At 38.8% G+C, this 21,462-nt stretch overlaps 3 protein-coding genes across 5 annotated transcripts in view; 2 read left to right on the top strand and 1 right to left on the bottom strand.

Moving 5' to 3' along the window:
* Window positions 1–11,453, top strand: part of med12 (mediator complex subunit 12) — a 29,775-nt gene extending 18,322 nt beyond the window's left edge. The window contains exons 26-43 of one of the 3 annotated variants that reach the window (XM_016681709.1): window positions 33–169; window positions 338–517; window positions 750–821; window positions 922–1,085; window positions 1,756–1,917; window positions 2,007–2,208; window positions 2,382–2,491; window positions 2,576–2,711; window positions 2,976–3,125; window positions 3,482–3,841; window positions 3,929–4,100; window positions 4,196–4,365; window positions 7,227–7,304; window positions 7,396–7,610; window positions 8,420–8,603; window positions 8,743–8,967; window positions 10,463–10,544; window positions 11,184–11,453. In XM_016681709.1, the coding sequence (XP_016537195.1) occupies window positions 33–169; window positions 338–517; window positions 750–821; window positions 922–1,085; window positions 1,756–1,917; window positions 2,007–2,208; window positions 2,382–2,491; window positions 2,576–2,711; window positions 2,976–3,125; window positions 3,482–3,841; window positions 3,929–4,100; window positions 4,196–4,365; window positions 7,227–7,304; window positions 7,396–7,610; window positions 8,420–8,603; window positions 8,743–8,967; window positions 10,463–10,544; window positions 11,184–11,221 (2,837 nt within the window). In that variant the 3' untranslated portion in view covers window positions 11,222–11,453. Of the gene's footprint in view, window positions 1–32; window positions 170–337; window positions 518–749; window positions 822–921; window positions 1,086–1,755; window positions 1,918–2,006; window positions 2,209–2,381; window positions 2,492–2,575; window positions 2,712–2,975; window positions 3,126–3,481; window positions 3,842–3,928; window positions 4,101–4,195; window positions 4,366–7,226; window positions 7,305–7,395; window positions 7,611–8,419; window positions 8,678–8,742; window positions 8,968–10,462; window positions 10,545–11,183 lie in introns of those variants that run through there. The other 2 variants (XM_016681708.1, XM_016681707.1) reach the window with 2 other exon arrangements.
* A 1,408-nt stretch (window positions 11,454–12,861) lies between these two features.
* Window positions 12,862–15,769, bottom strand: mars2 (methionyl-tRNA synthetase 2, mitochondrial). The gene is made up of 3 exons (XM_007571921.2): window positions 15,472–15,769; window positions 14,457–14,791; window positions 12,862–14,145 (listed from the first exon to the last, which is right to left on the bottom strand). The coding sequence occupies exons 1-3, from the start codon at window positions 15,746–15,748 to the stop codon at window positions 12,973–12,975; spliced, it is 1,785 nt and encodes a 594-aa protein (XP_007571983.1). The 5' UTR covers window positions 15,749–15,769; the 3' UTR covers window positions 12,862–12,972.
* Window positions 15,681–21,006, top strand: LOC103151727 (magnesium transporter NIPA2). Its single transcript, XM_007571922.2, has 7 exons — window positions 15,681–15,841; window positions 16,514–16,612; window positions 16,873–17,005; window positions 17,780–17,836; window positions 18,081–18,171; window positions 18,797–18,957; window positions 19,717–21,006. The coding sequence occupies exons 1-7, from the start codon at window positions 15,701–15,703 to the stop codon at window positions 20,316–20,318; spliced, it is 1,284 nt and encodes a 427-aa protein (XP_007571984.1). The 5' UTR covers window positions 15,681–15,700; the 3' UTR covers window positions 20,319–21,006.
* The last annotated feature ends 456 nt before the right edge of the window (window positions 21,007–21,462 follow it).

The raw sequence follows: 21,462 nt of genomic DNA, 5'->3' as shown, positions 1-21,462 counted from the left end.
CTGCTTCTTACTTGTTTCTAATGTTTCCCCAGGCGATGCAGAGCTGAGAGGTTCAGGTCTGTCGCATCCCGCCGGCCTCGACGACATATCCGACGGGCGCAATGTTTCCATAGAAACGGCCAGCTTGGATGTGTACGCAAAGTACGTCCTGAAGACGATCTGCCAGCAGGTGAGAACATGAAACTGTGAGCTCCCAGTGGTTGAATCTGCATGAGAATGTGCAGGAAAAACTAAACTTTTAATCCTGTGAAACTTGTTAACTTTTCTTGCGTTTCCCAAATTGCTGTTTCATGTTTTTCCTTCTTTCCTGGTTGCCTGCCTTGTCGGGTTCTTGTAGGAATGGGTCGGAGAACGCTGCCTTAAGTCTCTCTCAGAGGACAGCAGTGCCCTCCAGGACCCGGTGCTGGTAAACATTCAAGCCCAGCGGCTCCTGCAGCTCATCTGCTACCCTCACCGCCAGCTGGACAGCGACGATGGCGACAACCCTCAGAGGCAGCGAATCAAACGCATCCTTCAGGTACAGGAAAAAAAGAAAGACAAATATATTCATTCCAAGTCAAACCCATATGTATTTTCAATCTATTTAGTTGTTTTTACTTAAATAAATTTAGTTTGGACCATGGTTAGTTGCAAAAGTGAAGTTTTGCTGCCCTCTGCTGGCTAATTGTATTAATTCTTGCAGCTTAAGCCCGTAGCAGCCTAAGTTTAAACTATGAAGAAAATTAACAATAACTCTGTCTCTTTTGCAGAATATGGACCAATGGACAATGAGACAGTCGTCTCTGGAGCTGCAGCTCATGATCAAGCAGAGCACAAACAATGTAAACCCAACTTCAGAGAAAATATCGGTATTTAAAGAAAAAAAAGTTTGCGGTGTTTTATGATGCAAGATACGACAATATTTTCCTTTCTGTGATGTAGGAGCTTTGCTCTCTCCTGGAGAACATAGCAAAGGCAACAATTGAGGTTTTCCAGAAATCAGCGGAGATGAACTCCAGTAACCCCTCAGGAAATGGAGCCACAGTCCAAGGAGGCTCTGCAACCAATAGCAACAGCACCACAAGCAAGATGAAACCTATTTTAAGGTATGTCTGTCGGTTTTATTTAATTTTTTTACCTGCTTTTATAAAGTTTTCTAACAAATTTGTTCTAAGTATTGTGACATAAAGGTTTCAAAATTGATTACATCTTAATATCAGCTCTTAAAGATCTAACTGTGTCCACATTTTTCATCATAGGCATCAAATCTCCTAAGTATAGAAGGGAACAACTTCTTCCATTTTTCTTTTTTATCTGCTGGCAGCAAGCATTAATTTTGTGTGTTGTTGTTCTGAACCAGGAAGTAGATTGGAAATTATTGTGTAACATTCAGCCTTTTAAACAAACCCACTGAGGAAATCTCACACTGGCTTATTTTTGATGATTTTTAATTACTTATCACTTGAACAAGCTTGTTCACGACAGAATCTACTTCAGCAAACATCAGAAAATCAGCCACCGTCTCTGGTCTGACAGAGAACTGCATGACCGGCTCACCAGGTCACAATAGTCACCTCACTGTTGCCAATTTAATGACTAATGATTATATAAAGCAACAAACAAAATCATTATCACCCAAAATGGCAGTCGGTGGTCAGGCTTTTTAAATATTGGTAATCGGCCAGAAAACTGCGATCATTGCACTTGTAGCTTTAATTCTCACGGTGATGAAGTGCCGATTTTAATCAAAGCTGACATGTTCGTTATTTCCACCAGCTCATCAGAAAGGTCGGGCGTTTGGCTGGTCGCCCCGCTGATCGCCAAGCTGCCCACTTCAGTTCAGGGTCACGTCCTGAAGGCAGCTGGAGAGGAGCTGGAGAAAGGTCAGCACCTCGGCTCCTCCTCACGCAAAGAGCGAGACCGGCAGAAACAGAAAAGGTAGGCCGCAGATTTAATGTCTTTCAGCTCAGAACGCTTGTGTTTATAATATTTACTGGTACTTAAGCTCCACGTTTCTCCGCCTGCAGCATGTCTCTGCTGAGCCAGCAGCCCTTCCTGTCTTTGGTCCTGACCTGCTTAAAGGGACAGGACGAGCAGAGGGAAGGCCTCCTCACCTCCCTGTACAACCAGGTCCAGCAGATCGTCACCAACTGGAGGGAAGACCAGTACCAGGACGACTGCAAGGCCAAGCAGATGATGCATGAAGCACTTAAGTTACGGCTGAATCTCGTAAGCATCTTTTTTTTTTTTAAATCACTTTACAAGAGCAAATGAATATGCCTACTCATGCACATATAAACACAGCCTTCCAAAAACATAACGTCCGAGGTAAAACGCTCCGTTTTGATTGCTTTGCTCAGAACAGCATTCATATAAGCTGTGTTTTTCCTGTCTTGAAAAAGGTTGGTGGCATGTTTGACACAGTGCAGCGGAGCACCCAGCAGACCACCGAGTGGGCGGTTCTGCTGCTTGACATCATCAGCAGCGGCACCGTGGACATGCAGTCCAATAAGTGAGTTTGTACGATTTATTTAGCTGCACATTTTTTTTCAGCTTCTCAGGCTGCCTGGTTCTTACTTTGGTCTTCTTGTCCCAGTGAGCTCTTCACCACTGTGCTGGACATGCTGAGCGTGCTGATAAACGGCACGCTGGCTGCTGACATGTCCAGCATCTCTCAGGGCGGCATGGAGGAGAACAAGAGGGCGTACATGAACCTGGTTAAGAAGCTCAGGGTAAGACGGACACATCCGTGTCTCCTATGCTGGTTTTAAAGATTCTCAGATTCTCCCTATATGGAGATAAATTTACCACAGGCCTAAATCAAATTGAGAAAATATTAAAATACTTTTATAAGGTTTTATGGCTTTTTGAAGACAACTAAAACAACAAGTTTAAATAATAATAATTAGTAGAAACTGGCTAGAAAATGTGACTTTATCCCATCTAAGTGACTGTTTTAACCTTCTGTCTTTCTGTTTCTTTTTTTATTCTTGCAGAAAGAGCTTGGAGACCGGCAGTCAGAGAGTCTGGAGAAGGTTCGCCAGCTGCTGCCGCTGCCGAAGCAAACCCGTGATGTCATCACCTGTGAGCCTCAGGGCTCGCTGATCGACACCAAGGGCAATAAGATCGCAGGCTTCGAGAAAGAGGTAACCCAGGGTTCTGGCCCGGTCTGACCCCAGTGTGGGACTCGAGGTCAGTGTTTTCTGGGTCAGGATAAATATGGAAAACCCATATTTAGAGAGAGAAGAGTATCGGGGAAAATATTTGTATTTTTCAGATTTTATTCCCTTTCAAATTCTCTCCATGTTGTTCTTCCTTCCCAACTCTTTTGCTCCTTCCCTCCCTTCCTTAAGCCAATCCTTCCTCTCTTGGGTTATTGTTTCTTTCCTTTTTTTATGTTCTGAGTTCTTTCTTTCTGTCTTGTGCTTTGCTTAAACCCATGTAACTGAATACCTTAAAGGCACATTTCTTATTTATTGAAGCCGTTCTCTGATTGGCTCAGGGTCTTCAAGTCTCAACCAAGCAGAAGATTTCTCCATGGGACGTGTTCGAGGGTCTGAAGCACTCGGCGCCGCTCTCCTGGGGATGGTTCGGAACGGTGCGCGTGGACCGCAAGATCGCCAAGTTCGAAGAGCAGCAGCGCTTCCTGCTCTATCACACCCACCTGAAGCCCAAGCCACGCAGCTACTACCTGGAGCCGCTTCCCCTTCCCCCCGAGGAGGAGGAGCCTCTGACTCCCATCTCCCAGGAGCCGGAGAAGAAGATGATGGAGGTTGTGAAAGCGGACAAGAGCGTAGCTGCCGTCGCCTCGGAGTCCAGCAAGAAGAAACCGAAGAAGAAGAAGACTTCAACCAAGGGAGAAGTCAGTGATCTCTGAAGCTTAAATATACTTCTGGATGATTTTGATGCTATGATTTCTAAATATAACTGTTTTATTTTCCTTTTGTAGGAGTTTTTGAACCGCACACAGGCCAACATGACCTACGTCCACAACGTGCCAACAGAGACTGTGCAGACCAACCTGTATAATCGGATTCCCTACGGTCAGCAGCCCATGGGCGTTTTCCCCCAGAATCAGCCCCTGCCTCCAGGTCAGCCCACAGAATACTTTCATCCCAATCGTACGTCCTGTTCTGGCTCTCGGCAGCAATCCTCCCCCTCTGAAACCGCAACACACTCAACATCCTCTGACATCTCTGCCCTTTGTTTCATACAGGAGGTCCAGGTTTGGAGCCCCCATACAGGCCAAACCGCAACACACAGATGCCCAAGATGATAACCACTCGACCCAACTACCCACCCATGGACAAGCTCTACCCAATGTCTTACAAGCCTCAACCTAGCATGCCTCAGAGTAACCTACGGCAGCAGTTAGTGGTCCGACTGGTGAGTCAGTCCTGTTAGCCAGATCCAGTATCATTGACTTAAAGGTTTATTACGCTATTTTGTGGTACTATTGAGAAAAGTGACAATAAGAACTATTTATTGTTTCTTTTTTGGGTAACTGTATGTTTGTGACTGCATGACACAGCAATAATAGCCCCGTAAACACAAATATTGCTCTTGAAAAACATTTCAATTTGTAATTTGCTTTTTTAGGACACCAATCATATAAAGAAGTCTGGTCATATTTTCAAATTTATTTGTATTTATTGATACTTTTATTGAACAAACAGCGGCGAAAATAGTAAACCTAACAATCCCGTTAATATGGACAGCTATATTTTTTTAAACATCAATTGGAATTTATCACGAGAACAAAATGTATTGTAATAAATGCAATAAATGCCTACCAGCAACTCATTTCAGTCACATATGGGTCAAGCAAAACTAGTGAAAGAAATTTTTCTATTTATTTCAATAAGTGTTGTGTTTTTACTGTTTTGATAGCTAATGGGATGTTCTTACTTTATTACAAATCAAACAAAGCAAACAGTGCAATTTATTAAAAACAGACAATTAACTGTTATTTATATGTATATGTTCTACCCAGGGCTAAAAGTTAAAAAATAGTTCATATTGATCTGTAATAATTCATGTTAAAAAGATGATCATTGCGTTTAAATACTTCTATAAGTTAGTATTGGTTTATCTGTATTTTATTTTGAAGGAGAACTCTGAGGTCGCAATGCATTATGGGTAGCAGACGCATTAGTCAGTTGAGAAAACTTTTTACAGAGAAAACCTGCTTATCCATGTAAAAACTTCGCCTTCTGTGGCCTACATCTTTACTTACACATTCGAAATCAATGGATGTAAGTCTATTCTTTGTTCTGTTTGAAATTATATGTTTTACAATAACTTATTTAGAGATCGTTTTGTGAATGCGTTTGTCCCAGGGATTAGCCTTATCCCAAGGACCGTTTCTAAAGTAAGCAACTTCATACCGACAAGAACAGTTGAAAGTCTTTTCTTAGCGAGTTCACAAGGACGCAGTACGCTTGTTCAACGATTGGAACAAGACGTTCTTGGTGATGTCAAGACGAGGAGGAGACATTGAAGAGGATAATGGCAGGAGACGGGAATGCAGAGAATCTTTGGGAGCTTTTGAGAAGCTGGATGTAAACCTGGAACTGTAGGTTCCAGGTTTACATCCAGGCACCTGAAGGGCTGCCTCCATAAAACAATAAAAAATAAGAATTCACTGTCATACATGAAATGCCAATCTTAGGGACGTGCTTTTTTTTCTCTCTGATCATTCTATCTAAAATGGGGGAAAGTTAGTTTACTTCAACTCTCCAGTCTAGTAGAACAATTTCACATTGATTTTTAGTCAATGAGGCACACGATTTGGAAGCTATTGAAGAAAACATATTTAATATTAAAATGATTTAAAATATTGAATATGACTTGAAATTTTGATAGAGGATAGTTGGTGTGTCTTATGTAAAAACATTATTATTTTTTTTTGTATCAGTTGGTCACAAGGCAAGGCATTTATTTACATTTGTTTGACAGGAGTGTTTGGTTCGGAAATTTGTTGACAGTCCAGCGCTTGAGGAGGGAGGTAGAGAACGGCTGGCCGAAATTAGCGTTCATAAATCGGATCAACCTTGAGCTAAAGGCCGCTTTATAGATAAAGCTATGAGGTCTACTTTCTCGGCTAAAAACAAATTAAATCATTCCCCCCAAAAAATAAAATAAAGGAGCAACGTGAGGTACGGAAATGTGGTTTGTTGCCCGAGGGCAACGCCATGCATAGAGGGATAAAATTACTTTTCAAATTAGTAGTGGTAAAAGCGCAATACATTAATGCACTCGCCTTCTCTATTTATCGCTGCTGGTGGCGCATTGCATTGCGGGATATCTTGCTGGTTCAAATCCGCAGAAAGATGCGTCGACGCATCCTTGATAAAATGGGCGGAGCAAGAACACATCCGGGTACTTTGAGCGTTCTTGCCTGGATGTGTACTTGGGCCGCTGTTGATAACGTTTCACAACTACAGACAAGAACGCATATTGAGAAATCTTTGCATAGTAAATCCTGCTAATGATCCAATGAATTAACATATGAAAATATCTCTAAAACGACTGTTTATCATTAGTAACAGCTAAGGTTTACTCTTATCCATGTTGTCTGGCACTAACAGTTTTATGTGGTGCTTTTATTTCACATAAAGAGCTGATGCATATTTTGTTTTCTGTTTTATTTTTTGTAGTTTCACTCAACCCTTTCATTGAGCTTTTCAAACAACATTTGTAAAGAATTGTAAGTTGTCAAGAACACCGTAATAAAGGAGCAAGATGCTCGGTTTCCTGGCTCATGAAAATTGAGTTTGGCTTGTTGTTGATCTGCGTTAACATACACAGTGTATCCAACACGTCGTGATAACAGTAAAGTGTGTATACAATGGTAAATCCCTTTGTAACGGGGACGTGGATCATGTTTGATCAACAAAAATAAATGTTTAATAAAATGGAAAACAATCTCTAGTGCTCTGTCTAGAAACTAGAAAACCAGAAATATTTTTACAAAGCAGTGATTTTATTTTAAGTATTACTACTGAATCCTATTATATCAAGCAAGCCAAAGATATTTCACACCAGCTTTACTCTTGAATCGGTTATTAAAAAGAGAGACCACAGGAATAGTGTGGCAGAATTTTATTTTATTTTTTTTAAATCCTGTTTGAATCATTTTAATACCTTGATGCTGTAACCAGCTCAGGCCTATTTCTGGGTTTTGTCAAACTCGATACATATTTTTGGACTTTTCATGTTTTAATTCGTCTCATCATTTCTCTTAGCAAAATCAAAATGCAATGGGGCCGCAAATGAGGCAGATGGCACCGAACCAACCGTATCCTCAAATGCAGCCATCACAGGTGCGTCTGATTGGTGGCTTTTCTTTTTTGGTTCCCATTTGTTGGAATTATCTGCAGAGTCACAATTTGCTTTATATTTATATGTTGTCAGGGCTATACCACATATGGATCGCACATGGGCATGCAGCATCCTACTCAAGGTGGCGGTATAGCTCCCTCCTCCTATGTAGCCCAGAACTTCACAGGCGTTCATCCAGGAGCCAACCCGGGTGTGGTGGAGCCACTGAGGCAGATGCAGCAGAGGTCTAGCGGTTACGTTCACCAGCAGGCGCCAGGGTATCCACACAATATGCAGAACACGCCCAGGTTGGTATCACGCCGCTTTATTAGAGTATCAGTAAGACCAGAATATCCAAATAACAAAGTAAATATATATTTTTATTATATTGTTTCAGGCATTAAACAATTTTGGACAGTGATGGCTTTCAAAAAGATCTCAATACACATTGATCTACTTCTCTAATAACTGCTAATATCAAACATTAACTCTGTTGCGCCGTGGGGATTGCATCAAAGCAGCTATCAATACTTAATTCGTAATATATATTTGACAAAATTAACAGAGTTTGAGTTACTTTTAAGATAAAAAAAAAAAGTCAGGACACCACTCATTGATTAGGAATCATTAGTGAAACACGTCAGCCTCATGAGTTCAACACTAGTCAGTAAAAAATATATTAAAATAAGCATAAACGTTTCTCCAATGTATGAAAGTTTATTAAAAAAGGATCAAAATGTTCAGCCAATAGACCATGTCCTGGAACTATCTGGTCTATTTGGTAACTATATGGTCCAAAGATGGTGAATAACAATAAAGTGAGATGATCAGTTTGAGAGTCAGTCTTATTTATAAAGTTTGTGATGATAGCTTCCAGGCTTATGGCTGCAGTTCAATCAATCTGCTGTGGGAAAATGTGGCCCAACAACACTCTACAGTGGTTCTGAAGCACAAAGTATTACAATATTATTGCTAAAGAAAAGCTGTCTGCTCAAAAACTATATTTCATGACTTAATCTGCAAGTAAAGATGATTATTCTTTGTATTTGGCCGGTTTTCCAGTCAGAACATTTATATTCATCACTACCTGTGTCTTCTTTCTTCTTGTAATCATCAGGTTTCCCCACCAGCCCATCCAACAGGGTTCTGTCATGCACGGCCTGGGTCAGTTGGGAGTGCAGGGGATGTATACAAACCTTCGGCCCAATCAGATGCTGACAGAACAGCAACAAGCAGCAGCACAGCAGCAGCAAGCAGCACAGCAGCAACAGCATTCATTCCTCAGACACCAAGCACTCAGAGTATGTCACAGACCTGGCTTTTATACAAGCAATATCCTCATGCACATTTAACCTGCAGGTTTAAATGTGTACTTATGGAGTGGGAAACAGTCCTTCTGACTCATTCGTCTTACTGTGTTTCAAGCAACAGCAGCAGCAGCAGCAGCAACAACAACAACAACAACAGCAACAGCAGCAGCAGCAGCAGCAGCAGCAACAACAGCAGCAGCAGCAGCAACCGCAGCAGCAGGTTCAGCCTCAGCAGGTTCAGCAGCAGCAGCAGGTGCCTCAGCAGCAACAGCAGCAGGTGTCGGCTGTTCCCCCTCCTGGCCAGACGCAAAACCAGGGCCTGGGCATGCAGCCGCTGCCCCCTCAGCAGCCCATGGTAAGACCAGACAGAGGGTTTCTGTCCACTCTTTAAAAAGCTGGAGAAGTGTGGACATTTTATGGTTTCTCACATTTAATTTCCTGTATCCGATTTACTAAATTTGAATCTCTATAAATTAATTACCTAAACAGCTTGAGTTTGCTTTAAAAATGATTAAATACAAAATAAATTGGTCCATAAAGCATTCTCTGGATAATATGGAGCCCACACTTACTGACTCTGCCAAATAAGCAATCCTAAAACTGTTTTTTCATTTGTTTAGCTTTCTCTTTGGCTTTTTTCTTTATGGGATGGCAGCAGGATTAATGACCCAAACCACCACATAAATCATGATCACCATAATTATGCCCGTCTATAGAAAAGCTACAAAAACACTTTACTGTTGATACAATGGTGGATTTATGTATCCATTTCATGATTTGATGATTTTTCAGACCATAAAATCTTTTTTAACCCTCTATGGCATACCATTGCTCTCAGGCAGCAAACCACATTTCTGTAGCTCACGTTGCTCCTTTATTTTATTTTTTGGGGGGAATGATTTAAATACCTCCAGACATATTTTTGTCCAAATAAAAGAGGTATTGAGGTTCATGTGACCTTTTACTTAGAAGAGCAGCAGTCCTTTTTATGAAGCGGAGGTGCATGCTACACCTTGCCTCCTACTTGTAAGTTGTACATCACTTTTCTTCATGTTTAAATTTGGGTCACTCTAACTAAAAATATTTTCATATCTGTGAGTATGTAAAGAAGCATTATAGATCATTTCAGGACAATTTTTTTTTATAATTTATATGCTAAAACTGTGTTTTTTTGTTTGTTGCCTCAGGGCAACATTGCGCAGTTAGGGCCCTTTTGCTCAGACAATATTATTCTAATGCNCCTTTGCTTGGCTCAAATTCTACCAAAAAAAAAATCAGAACTACAAACTCTTATAAAAAGAACCTGCAGCCCTAAGTCCTGTCACTGATGTGAATTTGGTCGCTACAACCCATAGATAATCAGATAAACAGATGGTGATTCCCAGGTACGCCAATAATCATATATTTTCAATCAAATATTTTTCCCAAAAAAAACAAAAAGGGGTTAAAAACTGGGTGAATTTTTTTTTTTTTTTTTTTTTTTTTTTTAACGATGCATTTTTCGTCTTTTTTTCCACTTGGGTGTTTTCATTCAGTGTGAAATAAAACTTTTTATTTGATTTTATTAAAAGCAGTTCCTGTTGTCAGAGATACTTTTTCATTTGAATCTGATGCATCCTAAAAGCAACAACTTTAGGTTTAGTTCTTAAGCTATGATCAATTGAAACCGTAAATGTAGACTATTATTCTTGAATTATTTAAAATAAGTTTGATTGATTACACAATGAGAGTTTTGGAGTCATTTTTGCAGTGTTTTGTTTGCAATTATCCACTGTCGTCCAGCTGTGTTTGCAGTATGAAATGTGCAAAACAAACAGCCTGACGGATAAACTTGTGCACATCTGTTGCAGTTTCCTCGACCGGGTATGCAGCAGACCCAACAGCAGCAGCAGACTGCAGCGCTGGTCCGGCAGCTGCAGCAACAACTCTCAAGTAAGTCAAAACCGTCGTCTGACACCGTGATTGTTTTTCTTCCCTGTTTATGAAAGAGCATCAGGGTCTGTAGGAGAAAAACAGCTACAGTCTTTCTTTCTTTCACAGAATAAAGTTAGAAGTCAAAATTCAGTTTAAATTTTGAGAATAAAATATACGCCAAAGCATGTTTTCATCCCAAAATCATTTTAAAATAGTCTTTTTGACTTCATTGTTGATGCTTTTTTCCACTTTTTCATTCCTTTTTAACTATTTGTGGTCATAGTTTAAGCATTTGAGCTTTTGAGATGCTAATCGGACGCACCCAGTTGCAAAAACAATACCTTGTTTCTATGGTTACGAGTCTTAAGAGTTCAGAAGTTAATAAAAAAAAAAAAAGTAGGAGCAGAAATTCTTCCAGCTGTACAGCCTTCAAAACCAGAGGGAATAATTGGCCAAACATGCAGCGTCTCAACCAGAAAAATGAACTGAAGTCTAGAGAAAGAGCAAAATAACTTGTGTCACAATTACATCGTTTTTTTTCTCTCGTCATTTCAGCAACGGTAGGAAAAAAAAACAACAAAAAAACTCAGTGACCCTAATCCTCCTCCATAGTTCCTGAACTTCAAACATTTGGCTAATGTTTTTCTCTCGTTTCAGATACACAGCCAGGACAAAGCACCAGTTCCTACTATTGATCATGCTCGTCTATAGTCTTTTGGGGTGGAGGGGGGGGTAAATTCTTGTTGTTTGAACAAATATCTGTTCTGTAAGTTAGTCAATTGATAGAATCAGGAAGTGAAGATTGGGAAGGACCATTAAATGATCATGATGAACCAAACCCCCGGCTGCAAGATTTCAGTTGTAAAATTATGAATTTTCAAAAGAGGGAACCTGATATAACATGTTTAATGACTAAGGAGCCTATGTGTAAAAAAAAAAACAAAAAAAAAAAACAATTAAAATAATAATGCTTTTTTTTATTTTATTTCAATTTGTACAATTTTCATTTCCAGTTTTGTGTATTTCTCATTAAAAAAATCATGTCAGTTTTTATGTCTTGTACTTGTGTTGGCTGTCAAAGAGCATCTTTTTTCGGGGGGAGGAGATCAGTCCTAGAGGATGCACAATGACAAACATTATTATTAAAGTAGGAGACCTTCTTACCATTTTAAAATCTTATAAAAATCCTGAAATACATAAACAGAATTTAGGCATTTTATCTACAGAAATAAAAATAGAGTTAAAAAGCTTATTTATTACAGTAATTCAATGAAGCTTGTAAAAATTCACTACACACAGCAAGACACATTTAAGTGTTTATTAATTTAGATGATTTATCATTGAAAAACCCAAAATTGTTTCTGAAAATGTTAATTTTATGACCTATGCACCAATATAAGACTTGGAGTCCAGCGGACAGTCATTGGAGAAAAGAACTGTCCCCCAGACAGAATGAGCTGCATTCTTTTGAGTGCTGTTTCCAAGATGGCTTCCACTAATAGGAAGTTTAGTAGAAGGAAAAAGTGGGATAGACAAAAAAAAAAAAACCTTATCATTGTAAAACAAATGCTTGTACTGTACAATGCATGGACGTTAGGCTATTTCTGTTTTAGGAATGTTGTATTCAGATTTTCATTTGTTGTAAACTATCAATTAGTTTTCTGAAGAAAATGCAGTGTGAATAAGCAGAATGTTTTTGATGAAAATTGCTGAAAACCCTCATTAAGGTTTGAATTATGGTTGCATTTAGGGTTAGAAAGGTTAGATCCCCAACCCCAACACTTTTTTTCTGAAGACAAAGAATAACGCAACCAAAACTTGAGGAATTTTATGAAATCTGTAAAATAAGACATTTAAATAAACAAGTGTAGTTGAAGTATACAATTTAAAGTCTGAATGGTGTTTGTAGATGAAAGTATGTGTGTAAAGTATTTAGCTGTGAAAAAGTTATGTTTTTAGTAGGATGTTCCATTAATTTCAATGGGGCCCAAGATGATCACAGAAAGCTGAACATTTTATAAACAGCAGAAGATATCAATAGCAAAAGACATAGCTGTAATGTCCTGAATGAACAGAATATTTTCAAAGTTGAATAGTTGAAATAACAGAATATGTAGAAGTAGTTAAGTGGTATAAAGTGTATGGAAAATAGTGGAGGAACTCAAGAGGGTGAATGCTCTCAGCATTCACACTAATAAGCTCTTGAGATACATTTCACTCTGTATTTTATATACTTTTTTGCTGTCACTAATTTTGAGATTCACCTTTTACTATACCTTTTATATTGCCATAAATAGTTTAACATGTAAAGCAGAAAAAGGTTCCGACAATGTTGTAGTTTAAGTCAGGATATTTTATTGTGTCAGACAGCTTGAACATATATTTTTGTGTTCCAAGGTTATTTGATATCAGCTAAAATGAAAATACTGCATGAAATCAGTCACCTCTACTGTGCAGGTTTTTTACTTTTCATTGTTTTTTGTTTATCTCCACTCTGAGTTTCCAGTCTGCTAAAAAGCAACCCACAGTTTGACCCCAATGGCCTTCCTTCAAACGAACAGTCCGTTCCAAAATATCTCCCCAAAAAATCCAGATCTTTCCAGCTTCTCTCTTGTGACTGCACACCGAGTCTAGTTAGCAGCCTGTCGGAAATCTCCGGCACCACCGGCTGGAGGAGAGTCCCATAAACCCTCAAGCATTCGAGAGTCAAGTGGATGATTGTGTCTAACCAGCGGCCATCTTTGCTGTCCCTCCTGTCCAGTTTCCAAGGTGTGTGACGCTGAATAAAACCGTTAGTCTGTCTCACACATGCGCTGATGGCTTCCAAAGCTTTATACACCTGCATGCTCTCGTAGTGCTTCTCTACCACAGTGGACAGACTTCTTACAGTTTCCACCATGTGATAATCTTCCTCCACCGCTCTGCCACGCCGGTCTCTGGGGAAGGAATGACTGCAGAAAGCAGGATAGACCTGAGCTGGGTTGAGGGCTGGAGCTGTGCAGCGGTTCAGCAGACCACCTAAAGAGTCTGCAAGCTCCGCATTGAGAAGTTTTAGCACTTTGTCGTGAGTGTAGTCGCAGTCTGTGTCTGGCACGCCCTGACGCAACAGGAAGTACCTCATGCCGTCATTTGTAAACATCTGAGAGTGCTCAAAAGGATCCACAACGTTACCCAAACTTTTCGACATCTTCTTCCCTCCCACAGTCCAGTGCGAGTGAACGTGGATGACCTGCGGCAGAGGCAGCCCCGCTCCCAGAAGGAAAGCAGGCCAGTAGATGGCGTGGAACTTCAGGATGTCCTTTCCTATAACGTGGTGGGCAACGTGCCACCACCGCTCGTGTTTCTCGGGGTAACCGACAACCGTGAGGTAATTCACCAGAGCGTCCAGCCATACGTAGATGGTTTGTTCGGGATCTCCTGGGACCGGTATGCCCCACTGAAGACGGCTCCTCTGGCGGGACACGGAGAGGTCGGGAAGGTCTTCCTGCAGCCACTGCAGAACGGCCTGATGGAAGCGCTCCGGCTGGACGGCACTGGGATTTTTCACCAGCCAGTCGAGGAGGAGAGATCGAAACGAGGATAGACGGAACATATAGTTCTCCTCTTTCATCCACTCCACCTGGAAAGCAGTGATGTAATTTATAAAACCTCAGTAATGGATTACTAGTATAGAAAACTGACCTTGTCAAAATTGGCAATGAATAAATGAGGAAATAAATTAATAAAAAAATTGGTAAATAATTGAGGAAATTAATAAGTAAAACTGTAAATAAATAAAGTTGAACAAAAAGTGTAAATAGGTAATTCCAACATATTCCCAAATTTATTTTCAATTTAATTTCTTTTAATATAATTTACAATTTTATTTTCACATTTATTTATTTGTTAATTTTGGCAGCACGAGCCCCCCACATTCACATTTCCATTTACCTTATGTCCACTCTCGAGTGACACTTTGACCTCCTTCCCCGATGGGTCCAGAGCATCGCTGACCTGCGATGGCGTGAGGAAGCTTTCATCTTGTGTGGAGTACCAGCCCTCATAGCTTCCTTTGTAGATGAGCCCTTTGTTCCAGAGCACTGACCAGAAATGCTCCACGGCCCGACGGTGTCTCTGCTCTGTGGTTCTGATGTAGTCGGTGAAGGACACGCTGCAGTTGCTGAAGAGAGTTTCGAAACGCTGGGACACTTCAGTACAGAAAGTCAGAGGATCTTTCCCTGCAGCTTCAGCCGCTTGCTGGATTTTCAGGCCATGCTCATCTGTTCCTGTGATTTAAAAATATACATTGGTTTTATTATATTAATCATTAAATCTGCAGTGTAACAAAATATGGAGAGCTAATACTGACTATGAAGAAATAAAACAGCAAATACAGGGAATCAGATTGAAAATAAAATGTGTAAATAAATAACATTTGCAAATATGTTAATTTAAAATTTTATTTCCTCATATTTAGACTTTTCTGTATTTATTTTAAACTTCCTCACATACATCTTCAGAATTTTTCTCATTTATTTTCTATTTAATTTCCTCATTTATTTAGTTATATTTCCTCTAATTTATCCAATATTTTATTTCCTTATTTTATATTTAATTTTCAATTTTGGCAGGATCAGTCCTCTATATAAAGAAACTCGTACGATTTGTCTTATGTGTCAAATAGGGCTTTTAACTTTTTCATAAAAAATAATGAAAATCAGTCGGGAGACTAATGATAACACTTTGGATGCAACAAAGCAGATATGTTCTATGAAAAGCTGCAGATGTAATTACAGTAGAAGCTGATTCTACGAAAAGCTTTTATACAGCATTTTTCAGATTTTTATAAGTAAGTTTGAAACTTGTGTCGTGTGTCATGTTTTTTTCAATCCCCAACTACTTTGTGCTGGTTTATCGCATTCAATCTGAGTCAAATACTTTGACTTTTTGAGGATGTAGGGTTTACCTGTGGCAAATCTTGACTCAAATCCCTGCAGGAGTTTCCACCTGTGTAGGCAGTCAGCAATCATGGCTGAGTAAAGGTGGCCCAGATGAGGAGCAGCATTTACATAGAAGATCGGGGTTGTTATGTAGAAACACTTTTCTTTGCACAACTGACTGCTGCTCCTACTGCATTTCAAAGGTGAGCTCCACAGTCTCTGGTCTTCTGATAAAACTCCTTTTTGCTGAAATCTATGAAAAGTCTTCCAGCCTCTGGCGACTGTATGAAAAGGAAACTTCATCGTTGTATCTCAGACGGCTCCAGCAAGACGAGGAAACTCAATCCAGGGAATGAAGAGCTGAAAGCGGCTAAGAACAAGAAGCCTACATGGCAGGTGTGACAGATGTGGCATTCGTGGAGAAATGCTTCAGTTAAAGAGATTTTAGTCATTAAAAAAATACCTTTGCATAAGTGTACTGTGCATGTGTTTAGCCTGCTGCTCAAGGTTAGCGCTTCTTCCGGTATCTATCGACGAAAATCCGCCATCCAATCAGAACGCTGAAAAGACGGCACCACCAATCAGATTACGGGATTCCTATTGACATTTTTTTTCAATAACTTTATTGGCAAAATAAAGAAAATACTTTGTAAAATATATTTAGAAAATATCTCTGTTGTTTAGTATAAAGTTATATTTTATTTTTACACTATTAAAATTTTTGTTAAACCTTTTAATGTTAATTAGAAGTTAAGCTTGAAGTTTAGAAACTCGTAGTAGGCTTTTGTTATAATATTCATATTGCCAATATTATGTTTTTTTTTATTTTCAAATTATTTGAAAATAAATAAAAAATAAATTTAATTAATAATAAAAATTATGAGGATATGTAAATAAATGATTACATTAAACTCTAAATATATAAATGTCTTTGAATTTATTTATTTATTTATTTATTTATTTATTAATTAATTTAGTCAGTGCCAATTTTATTTATTGCGTGCGCTGCTTGCTTCGCCAGCTTGGAAATGCTGCGCATACATGTTACTTGCCTTTTCGTTTCCAAAGCAAACACCAGGAAGTAGCGAGGTGACGCCCAACCTTTCTCGGCCAATCGGGTGCTCCACTTCCTGTTGTCATCTAAATGAGGCCAAGTCGACAATCGAGGTAAAAACATTTTATTAACAGTTTCTTTCTTCGGTTGGACAATGCTGTTTTCAATGTAATGTGGTAAGAAACGGTTATTTTTTTAAATCGCACAGTGACTTTAATTTGTTATAAAAGTTGGTTAAACTAGTCGGGGGATGTCATCTAATCATGTGATATCCACACATGATATCTGCTGCTTGACTTTCATACTCGTTTTTTTTCTGTTTGTTTGTTTGTTTTTAATCCGGTTGTAACTCGCATTTTGGGGGGTTTTACAGATGGAAGTGAACCGTTTGGACTTCTACATCGGTCTCTCTCTGGCTGTGAGCTCCAGTGTTTTTATCGGGTCCAGTTTCATCTTGAAAAAGAAAGGCCTGCTGCGATTGGCCAGCAAGGGCTCAACGCGAGCAGGTAGTGACAGTCCATGATAAAGGCCGAAGTGCTTTAAATAATTAAACAAATCCTTAAAATGTACTATAACTGAGATACAATTTACCTCGGAAGAGGATTATGACCACTGGTTAAAATAAGACTTCTAACTTTAATGCTCCTCCAGGAGAACAAACCTTCTAGAGAAACATGTTGGATTTAAATTATGTTTTATGTGGCCCATTAAAGTCTAATAATTCTAAGAAAAAAGGGAGGGGATATGAATTCTAAGAAAAACAATTCAGAATTTCCAACAAAATGTCTGATTTCTGAGAGAAGGAGAAAAAAATGTTTGTTTTATTAAGAGCTTTTGGTCCAAATGTTAGTTAATTTTTTTAATGCCCAATGGGTATTAATAATATAATAATGCTAACATACCAATTTTATTTGTTCATTCCTATACATGTACAGTTTAAACAGTTATAAATATTGTGCCTACTGAGGATTTCATTAACAAAAGTTTCCAACGAAATACAAGATTTTGGATTTTATTTAGTAGACAACAATAGTTAAGGGTACCATGTATTGATTTAAGATTTTAAGCTTTGTTTTGATACATTTTCACATTTTTCTATACAAGACAAAATTACAAGCCACGTGTGAGAATGTGTGAGAATATCCACCCACTGTGGATTAGGTGTGTTCTAGTGCACCACTGCTTCTCACTTCATTATATAAATTGCCACTACAACTTTTTATTATTGAAATGAAGAATGTTTCAACCAGTACCATGACACTGCTGCTTTTATGTTACAGGTCAGGGGGGCTACGCTTATCTGAAAGAATGGCTGTGGTGGGCTGGGCTCATTTCAAGTAAGACGATGATTTACTGTGGTACAGCTATGTTTCTCCACTCTGTGTGTGTGTTGTATTGCTGATCAGCTACGACTAGAAACATTGTCATCATTGTGAAATATTGTGGTTTTGTTTTTATGTTTTTTTTTTCTTACTGGTATTCATATTCCCCTAAATAGCACATTTACACATGTGGGTTGAAGGAATTATAATTTCTCAGAATTTAAGCTGACAATCTAATGGTGTATCTGATGTGTTGTAGTGGGAGTAGGAGAGGGTGCCAACTTCGCTGCATATGCGTTTGCACCTGCCACACTGGTAACCCCACTCGGAGCGCTCAGCGTACTTGTCAGGTATCCATCTCTCAAATTACTCAAAGTTAGGTTATGTTTTTGGTTGGTTTTATTTAGAATTGTCAAGGTAAAGGGGGCTTAAAAAGATTCCTGCCACACTTTTCAGATTTGTATTTGTAGAGCAGTTTGAAAACCATAAATCATGCGCTTCCATTTTATAGTTATCTGCAACTTTTTTTGTGTGTGTTTCAGTTCAAATGGTCTAACTATTTCCATATGGAGAACTGATCCTGCCAAAATTGGCAAAATTCGTAAATAAATAAATGAGGAAACCAAATATAAAATAAAAAAATTGCGGAATTGATTATTTGCATTTTTTTGCAATTTTTTTTTTTTTTTTTCCTTTTTATTAAATCATATATTTATCCTCATGAAAATAAATATTTATTTTCTCTCTTTGTTTTACAGTTTAGTTTTCCACTTATTTATTGACAGTTTTTGCAGGATCAGCCCTCCATACATGTGTAAAAGGAATATGAGCAGATGATTAAAAATTTACCTCCTGACCTTTACCTGAACCTGAGAAAAACTAATAGAATATTTGTTCATTTTATTTTGTATTTCATAAAAAATGCTTTGAAATATTTGTGCAAAAGTTTCACTAATAACACCATAACTTTCCCAGTGCTGTGCTCTCGTCGTACTTTCTAAATGAGCGGCTGAATATTCACGGGAAGATTGGTTGCCTGCTTTCCATCTTGGGCTCCACGGTCATGGTGATCCATGCGCCGCAAGAAGAGGAAGTTGCCTCGCTCAGCGCCATGGCTGAGAAACTGAAGGACCCAGGTAGCCTCATGTCTTTATCTGTGACTGTGGAATTTTGTAACAACTTGTAGACTTTTTTGCAAATTGGCCACAAATCACCACACAGCTAAGGTGTTGTACATTTACCACAAATACCTGTTGATGCTTATATTACACAAAGCTTGTGATTTGCACTTTGATGCCAACTAGGGACCAGTTACTTCAAGTTGGGCCTAAATATGCTACTTTCCATACTCAATAGCTAAATGTCACGATAACAAATTTTAATAAATTGTCCCAGAGATTATTGCCATAAATGATATTATTGTTTTGAAACAATTTTCAAGTAATATAATAGTAATGGCATAGCAATGCAAGCACATCCTCTCAAAGACGAATAAACTTTAATTTGTAACGACCATTTAACATTGTAAGTGGAAGACATTTTAAATACGCAAAAATAATAACAAATAAAATGGACACTGAAATCTCTGTAAACAAAATTGCAACAAAAGAGACCGAAGCACCAGACTGAAGACTTTTATCATTCAGTGAGGTAGAAAAAACCCCCACAAGAAATACAATCTTGTAAATAGAAATGATCAAGCTCGTTTTAATTTATCATGTGATTGATTTAATACTTATTGCGACAGGCTTACCTAAAAATGTATGCTTTTTGATCTGTGATCAGATTACCCAAGTACCTCATTTTGGATCTGCTTGACAAGCAGACATTAGCCATGAGAGGATCTTTGTCTCTGTATCTTTTTTCTAACGTTCCCTCTGAAACATTCCCACCAGGTTTCATCGTGTTTGCCGTGTGCGTTGTTGGAAGTAGCCTGGTCCTGATTTTTGCCGTGGCTCCTCGCTTCGGACAGAAGAACGTCCTGGTCTACATCCTGATCTGCTCTGTGATTGGCTCCCTCTCCGTCTCTTGTGTCAAGGGTCTGGGCATCGGCATCAAAGAGCTGTTTTCAGGGACGGCGGTGCTGAAGAACCCCCTGTTCTGGGCCTTGCTCGTCTGCCTGGCGATCTGCGTCACCATTCAGATCAGCTACCTGAACAAAGCGCTCGACATCTACAACACCTCCATTGTCACGCCGATTTACTATGTCTTCTTCACCACGTCCGTCATGGCTTGCTCAGCCATCTTATTCAAGGAGTGGTTAAAAATGACCGTTGATGGTATAGTGGGGACAATCAGCGGCTTCCTCACCATCATTTTAGGGATTTTTCTCCTTCATGCCTTTAAGGACATTACGTTTAGTGTGGACTCCCTCCCTTTGTACCTGAGGAAAAGCCCTTATTGGTTCGTTGGAGGCCAGCAGCCTTACATGGCTCTTCCTGATGATGACTTGCAAGCAGATAATGACAGAAAGTTGTCAGCCAGAGGTGGTGACTAGAACAGAGCCTCATGAATAAAAAAAAAAATAAGCACCAGTAAACTCATCCTTACCTCTCAAACTTTTACAATTTTTTTTCAAGCAAAGCAGCCACTGGATGAGGACATTTGCTTTTTTTACCTTAGCATTGCCATCTCCGTAATGGATCTCATTACACACATTTACTTTGGGACAAAATATTCTTACCATAATTTATTTTTGTTCACTGCTGTCTTTGATATTTGTTTTTTGTTTTTTTTTAAGTGTTTGTTTTGCTAATGAAAGCTTCAACATACAGAAGGTAAAACATTGAACACATCACAATTTTTCATAGTAAGCATATTTCTGAAGATGCTATTGACATGTAATTTTCACCATTTTTTGGTAGCAACCCAAGTAATCCATACATAGAAACCAAAACAAGTTATTGTGATGTGTTCAATACTTGTTTTATTCACGGTACATAGTTTAGCACTTTTTACTGTAATTAGAAAATTAAGACTTAGTGGAGCAAATGTTTGCCCTTAAAACTATTAGTGAGCTACAGTATTACCTCAGCATTATGTTCAAAATCTAAACCAAAGACTGTAATATGTGCCAAGGTGTATATTTAATTTTAATGTAACGTCTCATTAAAACAAAGAGCTTACTGTGGATGTAAGAAGTTTTTTGATGTAAAAAAAAAAAAATAAATTATTTCACAACTCTCTCTCACATTTCATTAATTATGTGAAACAATGACATCAAGAAGAAAACTGGTCAGAAGCAACATTTAACAGGTTGTAGAAATTTCTGGTAATCACTGTTTTCCATGTGACTGGGTGGCAAGACAAAACCCTTTTTGAATAAAGATAAATATCAAACCAAAAAGACATCTCGCACACTTTTACAAAATACTCAAAATTCCCAAAAAAAGCAAGTGAGAAAATATGTTATAGTAAGATACTAAAGTTGGTCCAACAAATGGGTTTGTTGCACATTACCAAAACCCACAGTGAAGCATGGTGGTGGCAGCATCATTCTTTGGGAGTGGAACTAGCAGAAAATAAGTAGAGTTTCAAATATCTGGTGTTGACACAAAACCTTCAGGCTTCAGTAAAAAGTGGAAGATGGAAGAGGAACTTCATCTTTTAGCATTTTTTTTTTAAATCGCCTAAAGACAAAT

This window comes from Poecilia formosa, unplaced genomic scaffold (genome assembly GCF_000485575.1).
Source record: "Poecilia formosa unplaced genomic scaffold, Poecilia_formosa-5.1.2 Scaffold290, whole genome shotgun sequence".
NCBI lineage: Eukaryota > Metazoa > Chordata > Actinopteri > Cyprinodontiformes > Poeciliidae > Poecilia > Poecilia formosa.
Note: the sequence above shows the minus strand (reverse complement) of the source record. Positions and strands in the feature narration are given on the sequence as shown.

What these genes read in the sequence shown, in the direction of transcription:
- LOC103151727 (XM_007571922.2), top strand. Translation starts at nt 15,701, where the DNA reads ATGAAAAGTCTTCCAGCCTCTGGCGACTGTATGAAAAGGAAACTTCAT. An exon ending in CAAGGGCTCAACGCGAGCAG is followed by an intron (nt 17,006 to 17,779) that starts GTAGTGACAGTC and finishes TTTATGTTACAG; the next exon opens with GTCAGGGGGGCTACGCTTAT. An exon ending in GCGCTCAGCGTACTTGTCAG is followed by an intron (nt 18,172 to 18,796) that starts GTATCCATCTCT and finishes TAACTTTCCCAG; the next exon opens with TGCTGTGCTCTCGTCGTACT.
- mars2 (XM_007571921.2), bottom strand. Translation starts at nt 15,748, where the DNA reads ATGAAGTTTCCTTTTCATACAGTCGCCAGAGGCTGGAAGACTTTTCAT. An exon ending in TGAGTCAAGATTTGCCACAG is followed by an intron (nt 14,792 to 15,471) that starts GTAAACCCTACA and finishes TTTAAATCACAG; the next exon opens with GAACAGATGAGCATGGCCTG. An exon ending in CACTCGAGAGTGGACATAAG is followed by an intron (nt 14,146 to 14,456) that starts GTAAATGGAAAT and finishes ACTGCTTTCCAG; the next exon opens with GTGGAGTGGATGAAAGAGGA.